Below are 22865 nucleotides of genomic sequence, written 5' to 3'. Positions count from 1 at the left end.
ATTCCTAAAATCCTAAACAATATTCGATCATACTTTCGCAGACATAGATAAAGAAATAGAATTAAAAATCCCAGATGTATTAGAATCGGGAAAATAATTTAAGATAATCGAAATATAACACATAATTTATTATTATAGCTTTTCAATTGAAATATGATTTATTATAACATTTTAATGTGTAAAAGTGTTAATATCTACTAATGATTATAAAAATTTATTTCAGACATTTTTTTAAGAAAGTTCAAACATATTTCTGGTTTCTAGTTTAAATATATATATATATATATATACAATTGTACAAAATATATACATATTAAATTTTTTTCTATGATTGCATGAGGCACGTAATACATAAGTAATGAGAGACACATAATCAATGATAAAATTTATTTGATTCATAGATGAGAGCTACGAGAGAAACGTAGTTATCGGTCGGGTTTCGTGGTTATTGCTCGATGTTGGACGTTTAACAGAAGTAACAATAGCTTCGGCATCCCCGAGTTTCCTTTTTAGGCCATTCTCGCTCGATGCGGGCTTGTTGATCTCGCAGTTCAAATTTTGCGCGACATGAAAATCCACATGTTCGCAAAATTTCGTTATGGGTATCATTTGATTGCATTCGGCGCATCGCTCCAGATGCACATCGCACTCGCTCGAATCAATTTTGATCAGAAAATTGGACAAAGGATTATGTCCCTTGCCATTTTTGTTGACGATTTTGGATTTGTTAGGTTTTCCTTTCCCCGTCTTTGGCAAATCTCGAACCACCTTTACGTTTTCTTGCTTCTTTGTTGCGTCTCGCGATTTCATATACATTCTTGCTTCCTCCTGCAAATTCGCCGGCAACAATAGCAGAATATCAGGGTCTATATTGTCCAAATTTGGAAATATATCTCGTAATCGTACCAAGGAATCTTGCACTGAAGTTTCTTTACTGCTTTTCTTTGTAGAATCTGCGTCATTGCTATTTACATGAGTATGTGCACGGCTCGTGGAAGGTTTTTGTTGAGCGTCCTCCTGTATGCATAAATTAGAATTGTAATCATCGATGCTCTCGTTATTCGCATTTTTTTCATCCACGCCAGATTGTTCCCCGTATTCGAACTCTTCCATATCTCCGTCGATATCAGAATCTTCCTTTTTTCCAGCCTTATATATATTCATAAAGAACGAATCTTGAAAATCATTGTTATTTATTACCACATCCGACAGACGTTCATTTTTTAATTTGGTCTTATCGCGTTCATTGCACACTTGGATTAGTTTGACAACCTTTTTTGATATCGGCGAATCCTCCGCACTTATTGTATTTAATGAATTATTGGGGACTTTCTTACTTGTTTTAATCATCGGTTTGCTTGTCGTTGCGATTGATTCTTTGATCAAAGCAGATTCTTTAATTTTATTAGGTTTCTCTTCCGTTCTTAAAAATGTATCTTCTTTATTAATAGTAAATAGCTTTTCTTCTTTTATTTCTAAATTAGCTGAAGAATTTATCATATCTCTAGACAAATTTTCCAATTTATCAGTTTTAGAGTCTGCCTTGTCATTTTCTTTATCTTTCGATCTGATATTTGTGAAAAATTTTAGGAAACTACCACTCTCTTTTGACGGTATAAATTTACTAGCAGAAATGCCCATATATGCCACTGGACATTGTGTTGCCTTGGTAATAACGTCCACACATTGACTTGCTATTTTGTCTGGTTTGTATGAATTCAAAACGAGCGAACGTGTTTGTGATACAATACTTCTGTTCTGATAGTAATGATAAAAGATAGTGAGTAACGTCGCGCGTCGCTGATTCTCCTCAAAATCTTGTTCAAGCCGTTCACAAACTTCCGCAGCCAAATCTCCAGCCCAATGCTTTAACTATGTATAAAATATATATGCATATTTGAAAAATATAAGCATAAAATTTCTTATTTAATCTGTCATTTTTCATATAACATTAGAATTTATATTAATGATCTCATACCACTTCTAAGGAAGTAATAGCTTGCTTTCCAGGAAACTTCTTACATGCAGCAATAGATTTTGACAATAATCTGTTAGTGACAGGTTCGTCATCTATACCTCGTGCAAGATTGTATAGCCAAAAACTGAAAAATAACAATTACAAATTTTTAGAAATAACAAGTTATTAATTATCGAACCTTGATCTTAAAAATTCGATCTGGTTTACCCTGTTTTTTCATCAAATCGTTTTTGTAATTCTTCTATGGAATATTGCAATAAATCTCCCATAACATTGCAACTAAGAGATTCGACCACAACATCGCCGAATTTTCCACCAAGATTTCGAACTTTTTTTACTGGCAGTGTGGAATAAAGTTTTGGAACGGCTGCCTCAGGTAAAATTGTTTGGCAATTCGGTTTATGTAATCCACATGCTAATTTTGCTAATATCTATTAATGAAATTTCATTTGGTTATATGTAAGTCATAAAAATGATGTAAATATTAATATAAAATACAGAGAATATAGCGAGAATATTCTGTGAAACGTACTTTATTTTGTGAAATTCCAGCAGAACATCTAAAATTAGTTTCTTTATATATACTAGCCCTTATCTCTTCAACTATTACACCAGCTACAGCAAGTTTCTGAGCTTGAGTGTCATGCAGTTCTTTAAAAGAGTCCGATATCCAAGTCAGTAGCCCTTCAGATCTTTCTTCTAAATACATATGTTTAAAATATATTTAAAAATAGTTCATTTTGAGAGATATCACAATATAATTTTTACCTTCATCATTTTTATTAATTTCTGAATATCCTACAATGTATGTATTTGCAAGAGATGATATTAGTTCCTTTGGGGAAATATTAGTTGTGGTAAATCTCTTATCAACAATATCTGTAATATCAAGATATGCCTCATCAACACTAGCACGTTCTATCACATTACAGTGTTTTTTTATGACTTCAATAACCTCACGACCAGCTTTCCTATATCTATATAGATAACACAAATTGTTAAACGCTTGATGCATCAAATGTTGAATTATATAATATATATATATATAAAAATTAGTGCAGTGCACTCAAAATTGATTCCAATAGCAAATTGTTACCTTGATGTATCTGCTTTTCCACGAAGACATGGCACACTAGCTAAAACTATATCTGGACATTTTTCTTTAGCTTCCTTGCCCCTCATGTGTCTGGTTACTCCAAAACTCCGTGCCTCGTAATTGACAGCTATTATACTGTAAATAATCAAAAGTATTATCATTTATCATAGATATATTTAGATTTTTAATCAAAAATTAAAATCCGATATAAGAAAATTGCCACAAATTCCTTCCGATGAACTTATGATAAATAAAAAGAAGAGTCAGATTAATTCTGGAAAGAAAACAAATATATTTTTTAAAAGTAAAATATTGATAAGATAAATTTTTATTATTAATTGAAGTGCAAAGTAATTTTTATCGCATAAAACATCAAGAATAAATAAAAAATGGAAACCTAACTTCAAGTGAAACACATAAGCAATTAAATAATTAATAGATCTCTCTTACCCGCCCATTTTCCATTGATTATATTGAACGACAGCGAGCGGTTTTCCTTCATGTTGTGGTTGCAGCTTCGTCTCAACTTGACAGAAGAAGCAATCCATGTCGATTAGTACGACGATTCTATTAGCCGAATTTGCCATGTTTTGCCGAAAATCTCTTATAAATTTAATTAATAACTATAAAGCATTTTTCTAGGTCAATTAATGCGAACAATCTAATATCGTTCGCGACTCCATTTTTATATGACAGGTTGCAACCGAAGATTCTCTAACAAGTCCGTTCAAGTCTGATCTTAATCAGCTGTTTACAAAGCGATCACTTTACATTTACAATATTTGGCGGGATTCGAACATATGATTTTGTCCATAGACATTAAATAACGTATAGAGGAAACTTGACAATTCAATCAAAATATTCGCCATAAATTTTATGAAAAGACAGAAAAGAAGGGAATGTTATCGCTCGTTTTGTAACTCATTCAAAATGACGTAGCCAATCAAAAATTCGATACCTCGTCTAAAAACTTACTACATATATGCACGCGTCCGCGCACAAGATTTTAGAACAACTCTGATGTTATGCATACACGGAAGAGAGAGACAGAAGACAAGACAGTACGAAGCTCCCTTTCACCCTTTTCGTCTTTCGCGAGAGTTTTTGTTGCTCCGTTTTGTTTACCCGATTCGCGCCGTGCGTGCGTATTGTGCCGTATTGTCGCATCTTATTGTGCCGTGTCGTCGTGAAATCCTATCCGCGTGAAAACAATATGCCCAGCAAAAAGAAAAAATATAACGCTCGTTTTCCAGCGGTAAGCGAATATATACTGGCGCGCGAAAATACTAGAATGATACCGATGAGAAATAAATTTTTGTCAAATCTTAAATCAACTCGCTTCTCGGTGACACGATGTTGGACGCGCGCGACGATTGATTATTATCAAGGAGAAATTTTCGATCGAGCACGATATTGACGCATATCGAATTGACATAACCTAACGTCGCGTGTCTGTTGTCAGGGTCGTATCAAGAAGATTATGCAGACGGACGAGGAGGTTGGGAAGGTCGCCCAGGCAGTGCCAATCATAATCTATATCCTTTCTTGATATCTCTTATATGGACTATAGATTTGTACAGGCTTCACAGTTGTCATCGCTTACATCTGCTATGCTTTATTTCCTTAACAAAGCTTACCTAAGACCCTAGAGCTGTTTGTACACTCGTTGTTAACGAAGACTATGCAGATCACGAGTGCTAAAAATGCTAAGACTCTAAGTCCATCTCATATGTGAGTAAACAATTGTGTTTGGATATATTGAATAAAGCAGGTTTATCCAAAATCATTTAGTATTTATATCATTTGGAATCGTCCATTTGTTTCTCTATATCTCAGAGATGATAGACAGAAGACAATGTTTTACTCATAGATAAATACTTGGACAGACCTGATAAAGGAAACTTTTTTTGCAAAATATTTCCTAGCTTATCTTTTTACAGGAAACAGTGCATCTTATCGGAGAGCAGATTCGATTTTTTGAAGGATCTAGTGAAGTCTTTGCCTGATGTGTCAGGACCTGATGATGAGATACCGACGTCACCAGAAACTCCCACTCCATTACAAATCAATCTGCCAAACACAATTGCTGCATGTCCTACCATAACACAACAAACAGATCCATTAGAGTAAGTTTTATATGTGATATGATATTCTCAAAATTTCACATAATTGCGACTCATATCTCTACAGATATCAAAAACAACTGGGATTACCAATTAGCATGGAATCGAGTACGGATCATAAAAATACAAGAGACAATGGATCGACTGCAGTTTCAAGTAATTTAAATGCCGTTAACCAAAGAGCAGCAGGAGGGCATTCGCAGGTTCCAGAATTCCAAATATCTGTACCTGCATCCTTTCAAATTAGTCAACCAAATTTTTATACGGAAGTTAATCCAAATGCTAGTAATCAGCCGACATCGAACTTTGCTCACACTGCCAACATTGACGAGGATTACGACACATAATAATATCTCTTTATGAAATTTAGGAAGTTAAAACTTATCTTATTGGATACGCATGATTAGTTGAAGATTAAGGACATGCTAGTGCGCGCAACTGAAACATCTTTCACAATTGCTCATACGTTAAATTAGTTGATTAACGCTTTCAAATTGAAGCAACTCTATATTTACTTATGTTTATTTTTGTACAGAGTGTTTTAAAACTATGTTAAATATAAAAACTATGTTATCTATGGAATATTTAAGATTAGAAAAATTTTATCTTATTTATTTTTTAAACAGATTTATTTAAACAAAATGAAAAATTATAAATTGTTGCAAACGAATAGTGTTTCTTAATTTACTATTTATAGATATATGTTGGTCTTCTTCACTTGTATACAGTTACACAAAATATCAAATTCGTCAAATTTAGTTTTTTCTATTTACTGAAGTAACATTCAGGATTTATCGTAATGTCTACATGATTTTAAACGCTGCAATAATCTGAGAAAGAAAATATTATAGACAAATATTTAGCTGTTAATATTTCAAGCTACAATTTATAATAAAAAAAATCGAAAATCTTTATTTTTATATATAAAATTCATCTTATATTTTTTAACTAGAATCATTATAATTTTCATAATTTTGTAGAGAGTATCGAGACAAATTCAACTCGGAAATATTATTTTTATTTGCAGGAACAAAAAGAGATGCAATTTATATAAACAAAGAATAAAGGTAATTTTGAACTTTTTACAGAAAAGAAAGATTTTTGATATTTCTTTTATCATAAATTATAATTTGCATAATACAGAATGTTGCCCACAAAATTGTGTCTATAATTGTTTATAATTTATCTTTAATTATTTTATTTTTTTCTTTCAGGTTATCAGGTTATCAGGTTATCATAAGTGTTTAAAATCGTACGGACCATAATAGATATCCTATATCTATATATCTATATCTATATATATACAATATATATATATAAGTTGTACATAATATATTAATATTAAAGTGTAATATCATAAGCTAGACGATTTGATTGATATTGCATTGTGGTATATGTGTTCACAGATATGTCGTGTAACTGTTGTATGTAATTTTGAAATTATTCAAACATTTATCATTTACTTGAATTAAATCGTAAAACAATACGTTCTTAAATGAAAGAAACTGTAAGAAAAAGAAAATGCAGAACTAATTCCACAAGCACACTTGCATTTGATTGATAAATGCATATTTAATATACGCGATACATTTTTATTTATATACATATATTCTCTTAATATGTAGAATACAGTGTTATCGTTTTTTTTTTTTTTACTATTTTATAATTTTAACTCACGAGAGGCGAAGAATGTAAAAAAATTATCTCTTTATAAAGTTATAAAAAAATAGAAGAAAGAAAATATTTGTGTGTATATGTATTGTGTTTACCGTGATCACAATATTCTATGCTTAAGAACAAAACTATGGAGTGTAAATTTTGTGAAGATCGTTAAATGCACATATGATTTCGTTTACAACCGTGTATGTCAAACGCGAATATACGTTGAGTAATTAGATAAGATTGATCGACTATATACGCTTCATACTTTTCAAGCATCTGGAATGTCTTTCTTTTTCAAATTATCACTACATACACCCATTCTTTGGAATAAAGAGCTTACGCTGTTTAAGAATGTATGTATCGAAAAATTTCATAGACTATCTTATTATTTCTGAATATCTGTGCAAAACCTGAACACAATTTTCTTAATGGTTTGGTAATTATTTAAGTTTAAAGTTACTTCATCCTTATGGAAAATCGTATTGTAGCACTTATTGATAAATTTGACAAGAAAAAATTGCCAACAAAATAAAAATTTTCATATATTAAGAACACTAATAAATATTTGCGCAAAACTTGAAAATTATTTGTATATACTTTGAAACTATTTTTGATTCTTATCTCTGATTATTGAAGAATAATCAATCGGCTGCGAACTCTAGTAAGGATCGAAACTTCTGCTGCTAAGAATGAACGGATGCTAGAAAACTTATTGATCAACTATTAACAATAGTTTGGAAGAGATTGAGCAAGGGTAGAAATTAGTTTTATCACTGACAGTGAATTTCGCGAACAGTGCATATAATACTATATCCGTATTTTAAGTTGTAAATGTCGATTCACAAATATCTGTGTTTAATGGCTCACATTTCAGCTAACATCTTGAAAGATCTTTTCTAGAAAAAAAACGAAATCATTTATTATTATATTTTATTCTATCGCAGTTTCTGTTTTATATAATGATAGTTGTAAGAATATGGACTTTTATTATACATAACGCAATAATTTTGCGTATATTATATAAAGTATATATGTATATATACACACACATATATATTCATATATATATATATATATATATATATATATATATATATATATACTTTTAGTTTCTTTTTTCAAGCTAAAAAAATGATTGAGAAATGCAGAAACAAACAGTGTATAAAATGATAAAATTGAACAATGATTGATTTGGAACCTCGCATATACATCATATCGAAAATTTTTTACATATTTGATCATCAGCTGCGTTTATCAAAAATGTCAAAGTTGTGACTGTCAGGTGTTGCATGACATATCGACAATTTTTGAAAATTCCGGTGGTTATAATCACGCGAATTGAATATAATTAATCGCAAGCGTAGAATTACCTTGAAAGGGATAACAACCAACTTTTTGCGAATTTGTGATGCAACATGCGAGACGGTCTATCGTAATCGCAATAAATCGGAAGTTCCGCGCGTTCGTCACTTATCCGAAACATGCTTCTACCTCTATCGTTCGTTCGGCTTTAGGAAATTCGTGTTATTAATAAAAACAATCATTCAAATACGTGAGCGACAAAAGACAGATAATGATAAATGTTGAAAAAGAAGGGAGAGATTTACGGAAATGGGTCGTTGCCGTGGAAGTAAATTTATCCAAACTTCAGTTTCATTCTACCATTTAAATGTGCTTATAATTTTCTTTAGAAAGAAGAATATATATAGGGTAAATAAAAGTGCAAGAAAGATTTCTGCGAAAGTTTGAAAAAATATTTGCATTATTTTAAGAGCTACATAAAGTGCTATTTCTTAAACAGCAAGTTTTATACTATTCTAACAATTATATTCCATTATTTGTTATATATATATATATATATATATATATATATATATATATATATATATATAGATACATAAAATTATGATCGATTGTACTTATAAAATTCGATAATCGAGCAATAATTTTTTGTGTCACTATATTTTATATATTTCTCTTTTTTCTTATATATTACGTATCTATTTTTTTTTAAAAAGTGAAATTTATATTCCGAATTATTTGGGTTGATTATATAAAGGACTTTATTTTTTCTAGAACTTGTCGATAGCTGAAATAGGATATCCGTTCTAATTAATTGTAATCATAAATGTCGAAATCAATCTACCGTGCTACCGTAACTGCTTAAAGAAAAAAAGCAGATAAAAATTTGTTTAATCGTGATGTCTTCGAAATTTTCGATATTATATATATGATTGCTAAAATCTTCCTGATGTTTGAAATAAAAAACAGTTATTTATTTCTTTATCACAGGTAAAGCTTAAGGTATCGGATATTTATGTGTGTGTGTGTGTGTGTGGATATGCTTCCATATAAAAAATTGAAATCTTAAATAGTTATATAATATATTCATCCACACAATATTTAAAAAGGAAAAGTAAGCATGTTCACTGTTTAAATACATTTCCGTCTGTTTACGGTGTATCGAAACCGTTGCGTTCGAATTAACGATACATTTATAATACAAAAGTGCATACTACACAAAAGTAACCATCCACGAACTGTCAAGAAATCGTCAAGAAAATGATTGCATATTGGTGTTTCGTCTCACTGTTATACTACGGATTCATCGTTCAAACAAACGGTCTATTTCGCACACGTGGAATATTCCCGCCGCTGAAGGATCCCAATTTATTGGTCGTAAGTGGAACCTCGGAAAATTTAGAGTTTACTTTTTCTTTTTTTTTTTGCAGTGTGAAAAGTAACAGTATAATAGTATCTTATCATAAATTATTGTGATTTTTTCAAGCTTGAAATTATAAATAAAATTAGAAACGTCGTTCAATAAAAGAGGATTTACCAATCTGCAGAGTTTTCATTAACTTTTTAATATCAAAATAATAAATTTAGTTTGTCAATAGATTATAGTATGTAATCAATAGATTATAGTCAATAGATCTTAGTAAATCGCTATATTTTTAGGAAGATATCGTAAGACAGAATGGCTATCCCTTCGAACTTCATCATGTAACAACTAGGGATGGATATATATTAGCAATGCATCGGATACCATCTAAAAATATGAATAACAATATGCAAAATCAGCGAGTGGTATTAGTGATGCACGGATTGTTGGGATGTTCGGCAGATTGGCTAGTAACGGGAAATCGATCAATCGGTATCAAAAAATTAATTTATCCTACTCCGTTAGATTTTTTTACTAATATAAGACTCGTTGATTAAAAAATTGATTTTTAATTTTCTTAGCTTATCTCTTGTCCGACAATGGATACGACGTGTGGCTCGGTAACTCCCGCGGAACAACGAATTCGAAAAATCATACAAGACTTTCCGTGGAAAGTGCTCAATTTTGGGACTTCAGGTATTGCAGCTCAAAAGTATATTATCTATCATGTTTTTCGATAAACTTGACGTTAAAATTCAATGTTCATCTATTAATTTAAGTGTTATTGTAATATATTTGAAGTTCTTTAAATTTGTAAATAATTCTAATGATGATTATACATTCATGAATATTAACGTTCTATTTAGTTGGCACGAGATGGGTATCTATGATTTACCCGTTATGATAGACTACATATTATGTAAAACCGGCCAGAAACAGTTGTTCTATATAGGTTTTTCTCAAGGAACAACGCAATTTTGGGTTCTAATGTCTCTCAAGCCGGAATATAACAGAAAGATCAAACTCATGACCGCTTTAGCCCCCGTAGCTTATACGGGACATATTGGCGGTGCGTTAAGGCCTCTAAGTTTCTTCGGGAATTTTTTTGTTGTGAGTTGAATAGCTCTAATATAATAAAGACATTCTTTGAAACTAGAAAACTTGTGAACAAACATAAATAATTAATAAAAATCAATTTCTTTCAAAATATATTTTATTTCATATATATAATTATAATTATAATTATTTATAACACTTTCTGTATAAAAAAGTAATATATAATTTTATATTATTATTTATGAAATAAAATCTTTATATATATTTATAAATAAATTAATAAATAAATTATTTTTTGTTACGAAAAAATTACGATTTTGGAAGCAATTTACTAAAAAATAGTGTAAATTGTGTGCAAAGTATATTTTTTATATCCATGTTTATACTTTTATTATGTGTGTATGTGTGTGTGTATTCGTTATATATATATATATATTTATTATATATATATTATATATATATATATATATATATATATATATATATATATATATTCAATTTTGCAGCCCTATTTTAAGTACATCGGATTCTTCGAATTGCTATCAAATACAGACATGGAGAAAATTATGGCACGTACTTTCTGTCGGGAAGGCATGATGACTCAACCTATATGCGAGTTTGTTATTTCCTCGATCGGAGGCTTCAGCGATTCCGAAATGGATCGTGTAAGCTATTGTCATATAAGTCATGTCATCCGAACTAAACGTGATTCTGATTTGCGACTTACGTGAGATAAATAATATTTGTTACATATTTTTTTAGACACGTCTGGATGAATATCTACAGTTCGCGCCGGCAGGATGTTCGTTTAAACAATTACTTCATTACTCGATGGGTATTCAAAATCCAGGTATCAATTCTGTAATTCGATTCGATTGCCAATTCACATAAGAACAGAGATTTTTCACAAAGTTTCACTATGAAACGATTTGTTCTCCTAAAAAAATCACTTTCCTCTTGCAGGACGTTTTCGAAGTTACGATTACGGTATTTTAACGAATCTCTTAGTATATAGACGAATCGAACCGCCGGAATATCCCGTGGAAAGAATTACAGCCCCAGTGATTTTCTACAACGGCCTCAACGATGTTTTGGCTCATCCGAATGTAATTAGACGATTTATTAATTTGTCGTTATAAATGCATGTAGAAAATAATCATTCTTGTCTAATATCAACAAGACTCGATATCACATTTAACATTGTAACATTATTTTAGGATGTTGAGATATTGCAAAGAAAACTACCGAACTTATTGGGGAAGTATACGGTTCAGTCAAAGCCACTGGGTCATTTCGATTTCGTATACGGTAAGAGTATACGAGATCTCGTTTATAATGATCTAATTGAAAAGATGAATTCAATTCCATAAAGGTAAGACGCGAAACAAAATCTTTGAATTTATCACTATAAATATATTAGAGATCTCTATCTCTATCGATTATATATATATCGGTTCGTGACTTGTATTTCAGATAGTCATCGATTAATAATTAAATCTCAATATCTTCAATTAACTAACTACCAACTGAAATTATAGAAGATAGAATTTTGTCATTAGGCTTATCTGCTTTTCTTTTACATTGTATATAACTAAAAAACAAGGAATCTAAAAAGAAGGAAACCAGATTGAAACAGAAATAGGGAAGGGAGGACACTTAATTATTTGACTAGTAATGAGGATCTTCATTGTTTTCATTCAATACGCAAAAATCCACGATCCACGGCTCTTTTAGATTTTTACCTTATTAATCGAATAACAATCTTTAACAGAATTACATCAGAGAAAATGCGACTATTTTGGTTGATAATACATTGTCAATTTTATTATATCCTCTTCCCATATAAATCTTGATATATAGACATTCGTTCGAATATTATTCGTGTGTAATATTTGAACGAGATATTTCTTTCTTTTTAGAAAGGAACGAGAGATACTAGGTAGATAATAGATAGTCTTTGTATATATTAGTAAGAGTAATATTTTAGAAACAAACTTAATAACACATACCCTCAAGTATTGCTATTTATTATATGTTATACGTTTTTATAATACACTATATTTAAGAGAAAATTTAATGTGATATATTCAAAAATTAAAACTGTACCACAATAGTGTGGCTATACGTTGAACTGAATCATAGTGAAACGTTGAAGCCGAGCGGAAGCCAGTGTGGAAGATGCTGAAACAAAATAAGATTTCTAGGATTCGTGTCAACATCCTGGCACACATTCAATCTACAAAATATATTGCAAGTCACTTCATTTTTGCAATAATACTCTTTAGAATTTATCTCAAAAAACGTTTCTTCTTTTTTTTATCAGAATTCAAATATATTTTTCATTCCAATCGAATACAAATCTCATGTTATTAAAGTGCTTTTTGATAATTCAATACATTTGTATAATATATATAAATATATATATATATATATATATATATATATATATATATATATATATATAATTATAACGCTCGTATATATATATTAAATATAATAATTAATTTAATATAAATAAGAATCTATACGCGTATATATATCTGCACTCGTACAGATTCTATTAGCAACATTCAATGAATTTTATTTATTAATATCAAAAATAACATTCATTGTATCAAAGATATGCATGTTTCTAATAAATTGCGAGTCTTTTAATTCTAATTTTTAATATTGAAAAAGATTATTAATATTTTAGACTCGATTAGATTCATTTTAATTTATCAGATTTTTACACGATGCAAATAATTGCACTCGTAACAAACAAATAATTGTACAAATAATTTGTCCAAAATAGCATATTCTTTTTGAATTTCTGAAAAAAGAATTATGCATTTGAGAACTATGCTATTTTTTATACTTATTTTATGATTTTTTTATACTCATTTAATTAATTCTCAGGAAACGGTCAATAATTCATTTATTAATGAAAATGTAATAATAATTTGATATATCGTTTTTTCTCTCATATATTACATTATTTTGTTATTGCAAAATATAATGCATGTAAAATTCATAAATTAATTATATATTTTAATTACATGTTCGTGTCTAAATGTAATGTAAAAAGCTTATTGACTAGTTACCGTCCTATAAAACATGTATAAATCAAGAAATCCTTGAAATAAAGGAAGTTTTGAATTTTAGATGTTTTGATACTGAAAGGGAGCAAAATATGCGTCTATCAATTAGTGTAAAACGTTTCTTTGTATGTAAATATCATATTGTATTAATAAAATATGCATGAAACTTTTTATGCAATGAAAATCATTATATAATTATGTTAATTATATTGCCTTTGTTTAAACCTAAATATTCAATGAATATATGAGTGCAAAATATCTTCATATCTGTCATTTTTTTAAATGCATTTAATCAACTCTCGAATCGCGCGTGTGCTGCTTTTATTTCTTACAACTAAATCTAATAATAAATCTGTTATAACATAGCTATATAACATAGCTATATAGTAGAAAACCTTTAAATTGAAGTAATTCTATTATTTATCTCAATTGTCTTCAGTAGATCTTTAAAAATTATTGAGCAAATTTCACTGTTTTCTCTTTTTGCAACAACATATGATGTACTTTATAATTTTGTACTTTATAATTGTTCTAGTGATATATAACATAAATTTTTCAATCATTTTGATATTTTTTTATACATAGAAGAAACGAAACTATACAATATCAATTAATCCTTAATTAATGCCATTAATTGCAAGAAAATAATAAATATCTATATAGCAAAAAGCAAATAAAAAGAAAAGAAGCTTCTTTACATGCAAAATGTATTTAAGAATGCGCACCGTGCTACCATATTGATCACACATAAAGTATAATTATAACTATCGCGTTGATATTATAACACATAAAAATCTATGAGAAATATCACATAAATATTCTAAGAATCAATACAGAGAGCTGAGTGCGTGATGATGCAACGACAAAAAGAAAAAAAGAGAAGAAAGAGTGAAAATTTTCGAGAGCAATTTTCGATTAATCTATGTAATAATATGTACGTGACAAATTCTTGTTAAAAACAGAATGTATTACTAATTTTCGTATTATTTTCTGTTAAAGCTATAATCAAAATGAACATTCATACAACCTTGAGCTAGGAGAGCAGATCAGGCTCAATTCCTGTATCGATGTGACGACTTCTTACCATCGCGATGGCTCGACTGTCGTGACTTGGATCGTGATTTTCTACTTCGATCCCGCGATCTGGATCGGCTGCTCCGCCGTCGACTTCTCCTGGAAACATACGATCTCGATCGTCTGCGATCCCTCGAACGGCTACGCGATCTCTCCCTGCCGCCTCCACGTGATCTTGAGCGCGATCCTCTTCGTTTCGCTGTTACGCGCGATTTGCTGCGTGATCGACTATTCCTCCGCCTATCTCTGGAACGCGAGCGAGATTTTCTCTTACGGGAGCGCGATCGCGACCACTTCCTGCGATCGTCGGGAGACACCGATCTGGAGCGTCGGCAGCTACGTGAGCGCGATCTCGCGCGTTTCCGATCGCGCGATCTTGTGCGACGCTTCTTGTTGGATCTATGATCACTGGAGGAACGCGAGGATCGCGAACGATAGTTCTTACGCGACTTGGCTGATCTCGAGCGCGAACGCCTCTTATGCGCCACGCGTTCGGATGAGCGCGACGATCTGATGGAGCGTCTGCCACTTCGCGACTTGCTCCTGCTCTTGGATTTTCGTCGCCGCTGGTGATAACCGCGCTGCTGCTGCTGTTGCGGCTCGCGTTGCTGCGACTGTGATTGCAGCTGCTTGCTTGCTTTGCGCGCTTTGTCATGTTTCTTGGCGGACTCGCGGCTCGATTCGGACAAGCTGCTCGTGGATTCAGTGCTGCTCGACTCGGAGTCGGCCGATCCCGACACGGTGCTGCTCGTTTTCGTCATCTGCTGATGGCCGTCGGCCGTCGGCGCGTTCTGCGGCGCCATCGTTTGTGGACTTTGCCCGCCGCTCGATAAAGTTTCGGACGCTTCTCTTTGATTATTTACCGTTTCTTTTTCATCAACTAAAGTATGACGTCAGGAAGTTACACTTAATTGCGCAGCGGCCACATACAGTTGTGTTGTTATCTGTCGAAACATACCTGACTCCCGGCAGCTAGTATTACCGGTATGATTTTCTTGTTGTCTACTGTTTTGCTCCTCGTAACTACGCTGTTCCTCATTCTCTTCCTCCTCAGCAAGACGCGCCTCAATTTCCTCCTCCGTCTTACGAAATGCCTGCTGTCGACGTCTCAACGTTTCCTACAAAATCGAGATTCAATTTATATTGATATTTTCGTGAAGTCTATTTAAGATCTATTTAAGAAATAATTTGCTCGCAAGATCCATTTACCTTCAACTCCTCGTCACTGTCGTCATCATGAATCTGTGCATGTTCGCTTTGCTCTTCCTCGGACTCGCTGTTACTGTCGCCATAGATGCCCAGACCTACGGCAGATAGAAGACGAAATTACATCCGTTCAATACGCGCGATATATCAATGTTTTCAAAATCGGATTGGGTATCAAAAAAAGAAAAAAAAACATACAAAATTCGCGGCTTCGATTAATTTTCGCAGCCGTTATTTTCATTAAGAAATATCCTGACAAAAAGCGGAAGAGATAAAGAAACATTTCTCTCGCGGCAATAAATATCTACGAGTGAATAGCCGAGTTAATATCGAGTATATTCACGCATTGACCCGTGTCTTTTTTTCTTTTTTTTTTCTCTTAACGAGTTACTTGCGTCGTTCATTAGGTCGTTCCCTAAGGATATCGCCGTGTGTTATATTAAGTGTTGAAGCTTACTCACCGAGCTTGCGAGTGATCTGAGCAAGAGGAGCCGTGTTGTTGAGGGATGCGACGGGGATCTCTCCTGCGGGGACTTACAATACATACGCATTTAGTAACCAAAGCTAAAAGTGCTATTGCACGGATAAATGACCCTGATAATATTGAATGACTCTTTATTGGCTCATTTTCGTAAGGGGAGGGGCCGAACCATTCCTTCGTCCCTTCGCTTCCTTTTATGTACCTTAAGAAATCTTTACAACATTATTTCACACTTACAAAAGTCGAACTAAGATAGTATATTGCGCGAAAAAAATTGATCGACATCGCGATTTGGTATATGCGGATTATCATCGGAAAATGGGAGATAAGATCCGCACAAAACTCGAAACAAAAAAAGTTAGAGATACTTAAAAAAAAAATTCGGATCATAGCTAAGTGCCTCGAAGTGTATAAAAGTTAAGTGATAAAACGTGCCCATGACGTAAAAATGGGTATATGAGAGACGTATAATCTCTTATTATTCGATTAAATATTACTGACTAATTATAACATCTATTTTTGTTAAAACAAATTCTGGTGAAATAAAATTCCGATTATAGATTATGGAAACATTTTGTTTACACTACAATATAAATAAATATATAATATTAGAGTTTTTATCTCCTAAGGAGATATATCGCGCGGGATGATTGTCAGGCATAAAAATGCCGGCGCGTGAAAAAGACAAAGCCTCTAAAAAATCTACGCACGTAATATGAAACGATTACGTGATTAAAACGCGAGACAGTGAAATATGCCTTATACTAAACGCAAATCCCTGAAAACAAAAAAGCAGGATATCCTGAAATTGCCGAATAATTAAGTCTACGCATTAAGGAATCTCTGTTTAATGCTTCTTTCAACTTTATATTACACAATCGCACAGCTTCGTCGCAGCATGGCGCGGCGAATAGGCTCACTGAATCTGCGGACTTTGTGCTTCGACGAGCAAAAGCACGGAAATGCAATTGGTTAGTTCTATCGTGTGTATCTGGGGTACCTTTGGCACGTGCGCGGCTCCAAACCTCTCTGCATACTGCGGCAATCTCTTCGTTCGTTACCTCCAAAAGTATTTCCGTCAGCGATCGTCTTACTTTCAACATCTGCGACACACAAAAAGCACAAATTATATTTCATGTGTTGTGACAAAATTAATTAATTAAGAATATTTGCCATCGAATTAATTTGTATCTTAGTTAACTTTTAATCTTGATGCTAATTCAGATTAACTTTGAATGCCATCTTTTACTTACCACATCCTGGAAAATCTCATCTAGAGATCGCTTTTGCGATCTGGTAGCGACCGCTGGAACCGCACTAGTCGTGGCAGTTGGACTCTCGTCGGCATCCGCGTGAGATTCTGGTGAGTCAGCATCTCTGAATCGTGACTTTCGCGGCCGAACAACTATATCCGGGGTGCGATCATAGTTCTTATCTACGGATTGCGGTCCGCGTGCGCTACTCGCTACATCAAAGTCCTGTTCAGTCTCCTTCTCGGAATCAGAATCCTGAAAATCATGAAAAATGCGGCGGCGATATGTAATTTTCACAAACATGCAAAACTGTCGAATCGAGATTGAAGTCGAGTTTGAAAAAAATGTAATACGAATGTAATTATCTAAATAAATAGAAAAGCGATTGCAGCGTTGCAATTTTTGATTTGTGGTTTTTCTTCCACCTGATTCAGGCAGTCATTGAGACTATAGAAGAGTATGACATGCTAATACTTGTCATTTGCAGCTGGCACTTGATTAATGATTATCATTTTCAATTGTCAGCGGCATTCAATATATTTATTTAATATATAAATAAACTGCAATACACATTGTAAATCTTAAGTTAATCTTACGCAGCATATTTACATGCGCTGCTCTATTGAAGCTATAAAACCTGAAAAGAACTGTATATGGCAATGCTAGAAGTGATAAGGAAGGTCCACTGCTCTATTTATTTAAAACTCTAGTGTAAGGATTAAGACTTACAAATTTACTCTTGCTAGGATTAAGCACTGCACACGCTTCATCCTCTGCTTGCTTGCGAGCCTCCAATTCTTGCTTTCTCAAGATCTCTAGCCGCTCTCTCTCCATAGCCTTCTGTTTCTCCTTCTCCATTTTCTCCAGTCCTTCACGAATCCATGCTGGTAATTGTCTCCGTTTTGCGGCATCTATGTAGAATAGATCAACAGTGAGTTATAGCAAATTACTATATATGTAATTCTATATATGTAATATGTAATAACTAGTTGAACTTCAATTGTAACAAGATAATTATCTTTATTATACTTTCTAAAATTTTTACCTATAGTCGTAGTAGTATCCTCTTCTGGTGTCTTTTCTCTATCATCTCGACATCGAACCGGATCCATTACTCTCATGTGCGGTGTTCTGTTTGTATGCCTCATACTCTTCATGAAAGGAGGTGGTTGTGATGATATTGTATTAGGTGGATCTCCAGACCAATAATTAGTAACCTAATAAGGAAGCACATAATAAGATACCTAATTGAGAAATGGAAACTTTGTAATTTTTTTTCAATGAAAATATTCAGAAAACCATATAGCATAGTTAGATATTCAATTTAGACAATTGAATATCTAAGAAGAAATATGATTATGACATAATAAATCATTTACAATAGCATAAAAAATAGAAAATTTGAAAATAAATTTATCATGTTTGAAACAATAGATCATGTATATAATATCTCAGTATCCAAAATATTTAGATTAATAGCATTTAGTTAATAGCATTTAATTAATAGCATAAATTTTTAGGAAATTATTAAGAAGAATTTAATAACTTTATTACTCTCTCTTTCTCTCTCTGTCTAACATATTGTTACTGTTACAGATTGTTTTTATTTTTTTTCAACTATACCTGATTGTACGGTTGTGCCGGTGACACTGAATTGTACGAATACAGAGACGGTGTAGCAGGAGGGGGCGTATTAAAATCAGTGGTGGTAGATATTGTTGGCGCAGGTGGTATAACTGGCATAGCTGGAAGTCCGATTGGCTTGCCATCAGGACCTATAGTGACACCAGGTGGTGGTACGCCACTCCATTCCCAACTTCCTGTTCCAGATGCTGAAGTGTTCCAGTGACCCCACTGGTTCCACTGAGTCCAGGCTTCTATTCATATAACAGAAAATGATATCTTATGCTGTCAACTTTGATAATTATTTTGCTTATTATCTCTTTCAAATATAAAATCTTCAGAACGCTTTCTCTCACCAGATCCACTGATAGTTGGTGCAGGCGGTGCTGGAGGCACTTCATCATCTTTGGTATCCATATCCATTGGTGCTTCGCCACTGCCATCATTTGCGGAATATATGGGATTTATAGTTGGTGGTGGTGGTGCTGGTGGTACGACTGTCTCTTTCATTTTGATCCATTGTTGCGCCAGAGCTGCCCAATCCACTATTTCCAGACAAGCAATTATCAGTCATTTATGCATTATTGAGAACCACAAAATGTGAAGATTTATAGAAATATCTATTGTCAAAAATTACCTTGATCGTTACTCATGTTTTGATAGGCGGTGGGATTGAGCGCCCACTGGGTCGGATAATCCTTTCCCTCAAACATATCTCCGCTCATCTTCATCTACGGAGATATCGCAACGAAATTCTAGACCCAGCTGAGGTTTAACACAGTATACACAATATTCTCTTGCCAGATTACTACAGTGTTCTCTATCACAGTAAAGAGAATATATTCGAATTCCTTACATCGCTGAAGCAGAAATTCGGACTACGACTAATGAAAGAGCATCTTTGCGTATTTTTTTTATCGTTCTCACGGTGTCCAATTCCAATAAAATATGAATATGTGTATACCGGAGTGTTACTATGTCGTCTGAGCGGAAATTTTATAACGAGCACTGTTCTTATATACAAATCTCCTTGTGTGGTGTACCGGTTACATTTTCACCGGTATACACTTTTGCGAAATACAAGCAAGATTCTATTGCGTTCTGCGAAAATGTTTTGCTGGATAAAGAGTAAGTATCAAATCACATCAATTACATTTCTTCGACTGATTTTGTCACACAGTGTTACCAAATGAACAAAGCGCGCGCTCCATTTTCTTACATCAAGCTCCGTTTGCAAAATTATCTACATGAATTAAAAGCATGAACAGAACTCACAGATTTATCTAAGATGAAGCAACAGCAGCCATATTTAATTTGGGCAGAATATATTTCTGAATTTTTATTTTCTTATCTCTCATATATATTTCTCACATAATCATTATACTTATATATATGTGAAGGTAGCTTATACTTTAATAATTGCCGGCAAACTGAAATATGATACACGGACAGTATATTAACCCAATCTATGTATTCTGCCAAAATCAAATATACCTGTTCTTTTTCATCGCCTTTTGCGGTCTAGTAGAATATATAAAAAGTCTGGGATAGATCAGCATAGTGATGTCCATTTATTTTATTTTTATTGATCGAATTTAATGTTCTTCGAAGCGATAGTAAAAAATTGTCCAACAATTCCCCGATTAATCGAAAGTTCTTTCAAAACAGCTTCAAATCAGAAGCAATTTCATCAGAAGAAAACGGCGAGCCGCATTCTTGAACGTACTTGACATCTGGTGCTATTCTAGGCCATTTTACTTCGTCCTGCGCGAACTCACGAAGTGTCTTCGCAGATAGTAAGTGTATTAATTTTCCGTTTCTTCACGCGACAAGATCCCAATTAGAATCGTGATATTATCCCGATTATGTAACTCGGTCCGTCTCTCTGTGCGTAATTTTTTTTTATGCGCAATTTCCATTCTCGACTCTCTACTAGCGTTATTATCAGTTAGGTAATACTCGCACTCGACATATAATCGTATGTAATTTCGAAGGTATGAAATATTCTTGAATATTGACGTTTCTTGACAACGATTATTAATTCAATGTTAAGGCAAATATCTTGGGGATCGTGTATTAACTTTCATGTTATATGACAAATAATTAATTTTATGATAAAGAACTAATCAAATTAATTATATATATATATATATATATATATATAAATACATACATACATACATACATATCTTGACAAGATATTGATGTACTAGATTCGAAAAATCAAAAAAGATGCTGAATTATGTATGTAAAACTGTCGCTATTGTAGAAAAAAAATTTGTTTTTTGAAAACCTTGCCGAAAATGTACAATATTCCAATATTTTTCAGTAAACAATGGCAGGTAGATTATTCGCGAGTCGCTTGCGACCCGTTATCCAAATACAAAGATGCGGATTGCTGACAGTGGATAGAATCGGTAATAGAGATGTGGTTGGCTATGGATTCAATGGTGAACCCAGTTACATAGATCGAGTAGATTTCCCCTGTCCTGCAATACGTTGGAAGGAAAATACCCCTGATGTGATGGTAAGAAAAGAAGATAATGCTGAAATAATATTTTATAAATAACTATTTGATTACAATTGTCAAACTACCATATCAGGCGCTGAGAGAGAAAGAAAAGGGAGACTGGAAGAAGCTATCTATTGAAGAGAAGAAATGTTTATATCGTGCTAGTTTTCGCCAAACATTTAGCGAAATGGAAGCACCGACAGGAGAGTGGAAAGGCATTATTGGAATATGTTGCTTATTTATAAGCTCTGCCATATGGTTATTCCTGTATTTCAAAGTATTTGGTATGTTTCTATTTTGATGCCACTCGATTCACTTTGAAAAATCTTGATTTAATACAGTATTATTTTTTTCTCTTTTAGCTACTCCAGAATTACCAGAAACATTCTCGTTAGAACGTCGATTGGCACAATTAGAGCGTATGAAGAAGCTTGACATGAATCCGATCGATGGACCCTTTGCTCGAAAGTTGAAAGAAAATTAAATTATCTATTCTTGAATAAAATATAGTCTCACTATGTACAGTAATTCTTTCCTTGAACACTTGTATATACGTACAAGTGGCTAAAATTTAATAAATGCCATGTGATTACATTAGAACATCATTAATATTAATCAGCATATTAAATTATATGTGAAATGTATAAATATAAATTAGTATATTAAAAATTGTATGAAAATGTAAATTTATTGGAATATGTTGAATTTGTGATTGAAGAAAAAGGTAAGTAAGATTTATTTCATTTCTGTACATTCTCACACATTTTTCGCTTTATATTAAATATATGTATACAAACTTACAAATAGAGTTAATTATAAGTACAAGTCGCTGCCAGATTGACAATGTCTAATCGCATAATTGCTATCTCACTTTCCTTTCTCCTCATGCAAGTTTTTATAGAAAAAAAAACAGACAACAGGCATTAAATGCCTGTACTTTCAAAAGTTCGTAATTACACAGTTACGAACTGTCAGAGTGTAATGCATTTAATTAATTTTTTTTTTTTACAATCTCGATGTAACAGTTGTGAGACGACAGTAAAATTCTACAAAGGT

The 22865-nt window shown here is 32.7% G+C and overlaps 5 protein-coding genes across 11 annotated transcripts; 3 read left to right on the top strand and 2 right to left on the bottom strand.

Annotated features, from left to right (window-relative positions):
• Nucleotides 1-152: 152 nt before the first annotated feature.
• Nucleotides 153-3880, bottom strand: LOC126850986 (DNA polymerase eta). Its single transcript, XM_050594478.1, has 7 exons — nucleotides 3525-3880; nucleotides 3075-3209; nucleotides 2747-2955; nucleotides 2511-2677; nucleotides 2186-2409; nucleotides 1979-2102; nucleotides 153-1872 (listed from the first exon to the last, which is right to left on the bottom strand). The coding sequence occupies exons 1-7, from the start codon at nucleotides 3659-3661 to the stop codon at nucleotides 409-411; spliced, it is 2460 nt and encodes an 819-aa protein (XP_050450435.1). The 5' UTR covers nucleotides 3662-3880; the 3' UTR covers nucleotides 153-408.
• Nucleotides 3881-4110: 230 nt separating this feature from the next.
• LOC126850995 (uncharacterized) lies at nucleotides 4111-5867 on the top strand. Its single transcript, XM_050594499.1, has 5 exons — nucleotides 4111-4329; nucleotides 4537-4609; nucleotides 4712-4805; nucleotides 5015-5200; nucleotides 5265-5867. Exons 1-5 carry the CDS (start codon nucleotides 4288-4290, stop codon nucleotides 5542-5544), a joined length of 675 nt encoding a protein of 224 aa, XP_050450456.1. The 5' UTR covers nucleotides 4111-4287; the 3' UTR covers nucleotides 5545-5867.
• A 2122-nt stretch (nucleotides 5868-7989) lies between these two features.
• Nucleotides 7990-12436, top strand: LOC126850990 (lipase 3-like). Of its 4 annotated transcripts, none has more exons than XM_050594487.1 (10): nucleotides 7990-8569; nucleotides 9152-9538; nucleotides 9821-10016; nucleotides 10106-10220; nucleotides 10391-10634; nucleotides 11087-11245; nucleotides 11343-11430; nucleotides 11544-11686; nucleotides 11798-11952; nucleotides 12054-12436. In XM_050594487.1, the coding sequence occupies exons 2-9, from the start codon at nucleotides 9422-9424 to the stop codon at nucleotides 11948-11950; spliced, it is 1215 nt and encodes a 404-aa protein (XP_050450444.1). In that variant the 5' UTR covers nucleotides 7990-8569; nucleotides 9152-9421; the 3' UTR covers nucleotides 11951-11952; nucleotides 12054-12436. The 4 variants fall into 4 exon arrangements, with proteins under 4 accessions (XP_050450444.1, XP_050450443.1, XP_050450445.1 ...); XM_050594486.1 differs by having other exon boundaries at nucleotides 8936-9538; XM_050594485.1 differs by lacking the exon at nucleotides 7990-8569 and having other exon boundaries at nucleotides 8783-9538.
• A 150-nt stretch (nucleotides 12437-12586) lies between these two features.
• LOC126850984 (arginine/serine-rich protein PNISR-like) lies at nucleotides 12587-20553 on the bottom strand. The gene is made up of 12 exons (XM_050594477.1): nucleotides 19935-20553; nucleotides 19654-19842; nucleotides 19298-19551; nucleotides 18720-18891; nucleotides 18404-18585; nucleotides 17675-17929; nucleotides 17422-17524; nucleotides 16402-16473; nucleotides 15944-16038; nucleotides 15693-15852; nucleotides 14688-15614; nucleotides 12587-12761 (listed from the first exon to the last, which is right to left on the bottom strand). The coding sequence occupies exons 1-11, from the start codon at nucleotides 20026-20028 to the stop codon at nucleotides 14713-14715; spliced, it is 2478 nt and encodes an 825-aa protein (XP_050450434.1). The 5' UTR covers nucleotides 20029-20553; the 3' UTR covers nucleotides 12587-12761; nucleotides 14688-14712.
• Nucleotides 20554-20892: 339 nt separating this feature from the next.
• On the top strand, nucleotides 20893-22495 carry LOC126850993 (cytochrome c oxidase subunit 4 isoform 1, mitochondrial-like). Of its 4 annotated transcripts, none has more exons than XM_050594492.1 (4): nucleotides 20893-21164; nucleotides 21627-21824; nucleotides 21901-22093; nucleotides 22172-22495. In XM_050594492.1, exons 2-4 carry the CDS (start codon nucleotides 21633-21635, stop codon nucleotides 22291-22293), a joined length of 507 nt encoding a protein of 168 aa, XP_050450449.1. In that variant the 5' UTR covers nucleotides 20893-21164; nucleotides 21627-21632; the 3' UTR covers nucleotides 22294-22495. The 4 variants fall into 4 exon arrangements, with proteins under 4 accessions (XP_050450449.1, XP_050450447.1, XP_050450450.1 ...); XM_050594490.1 differs by having other exon boundaries at nucleotides 20898-21093; XM_050594493.1 differs by having other exon boundaries at nucleotides 21103-21249.
• Nucleotides 22496-22865: the final 370 nt, after the last annotated feature.

This window comes from Cataglyphis hispanica, chromosome 7 (assembly GCF_021464435.1).
Source record: "Cataglyphis hispanica isolate Lineage 1 chromosome 7, ULB_Chis1_1.0, whole genome shotgun sequence".
Lineage (NCBI taxonomy): Eukaryota > Metazoa > Arthropoda > Insecta > Hymenoptera > Formicidae > Cataglyphis > Cataglyphis hispanica.
Note: the sequence above shows the minus strand (reverse complement) of the source record. Positions and strands in the feature narration are given on the sequence as shown.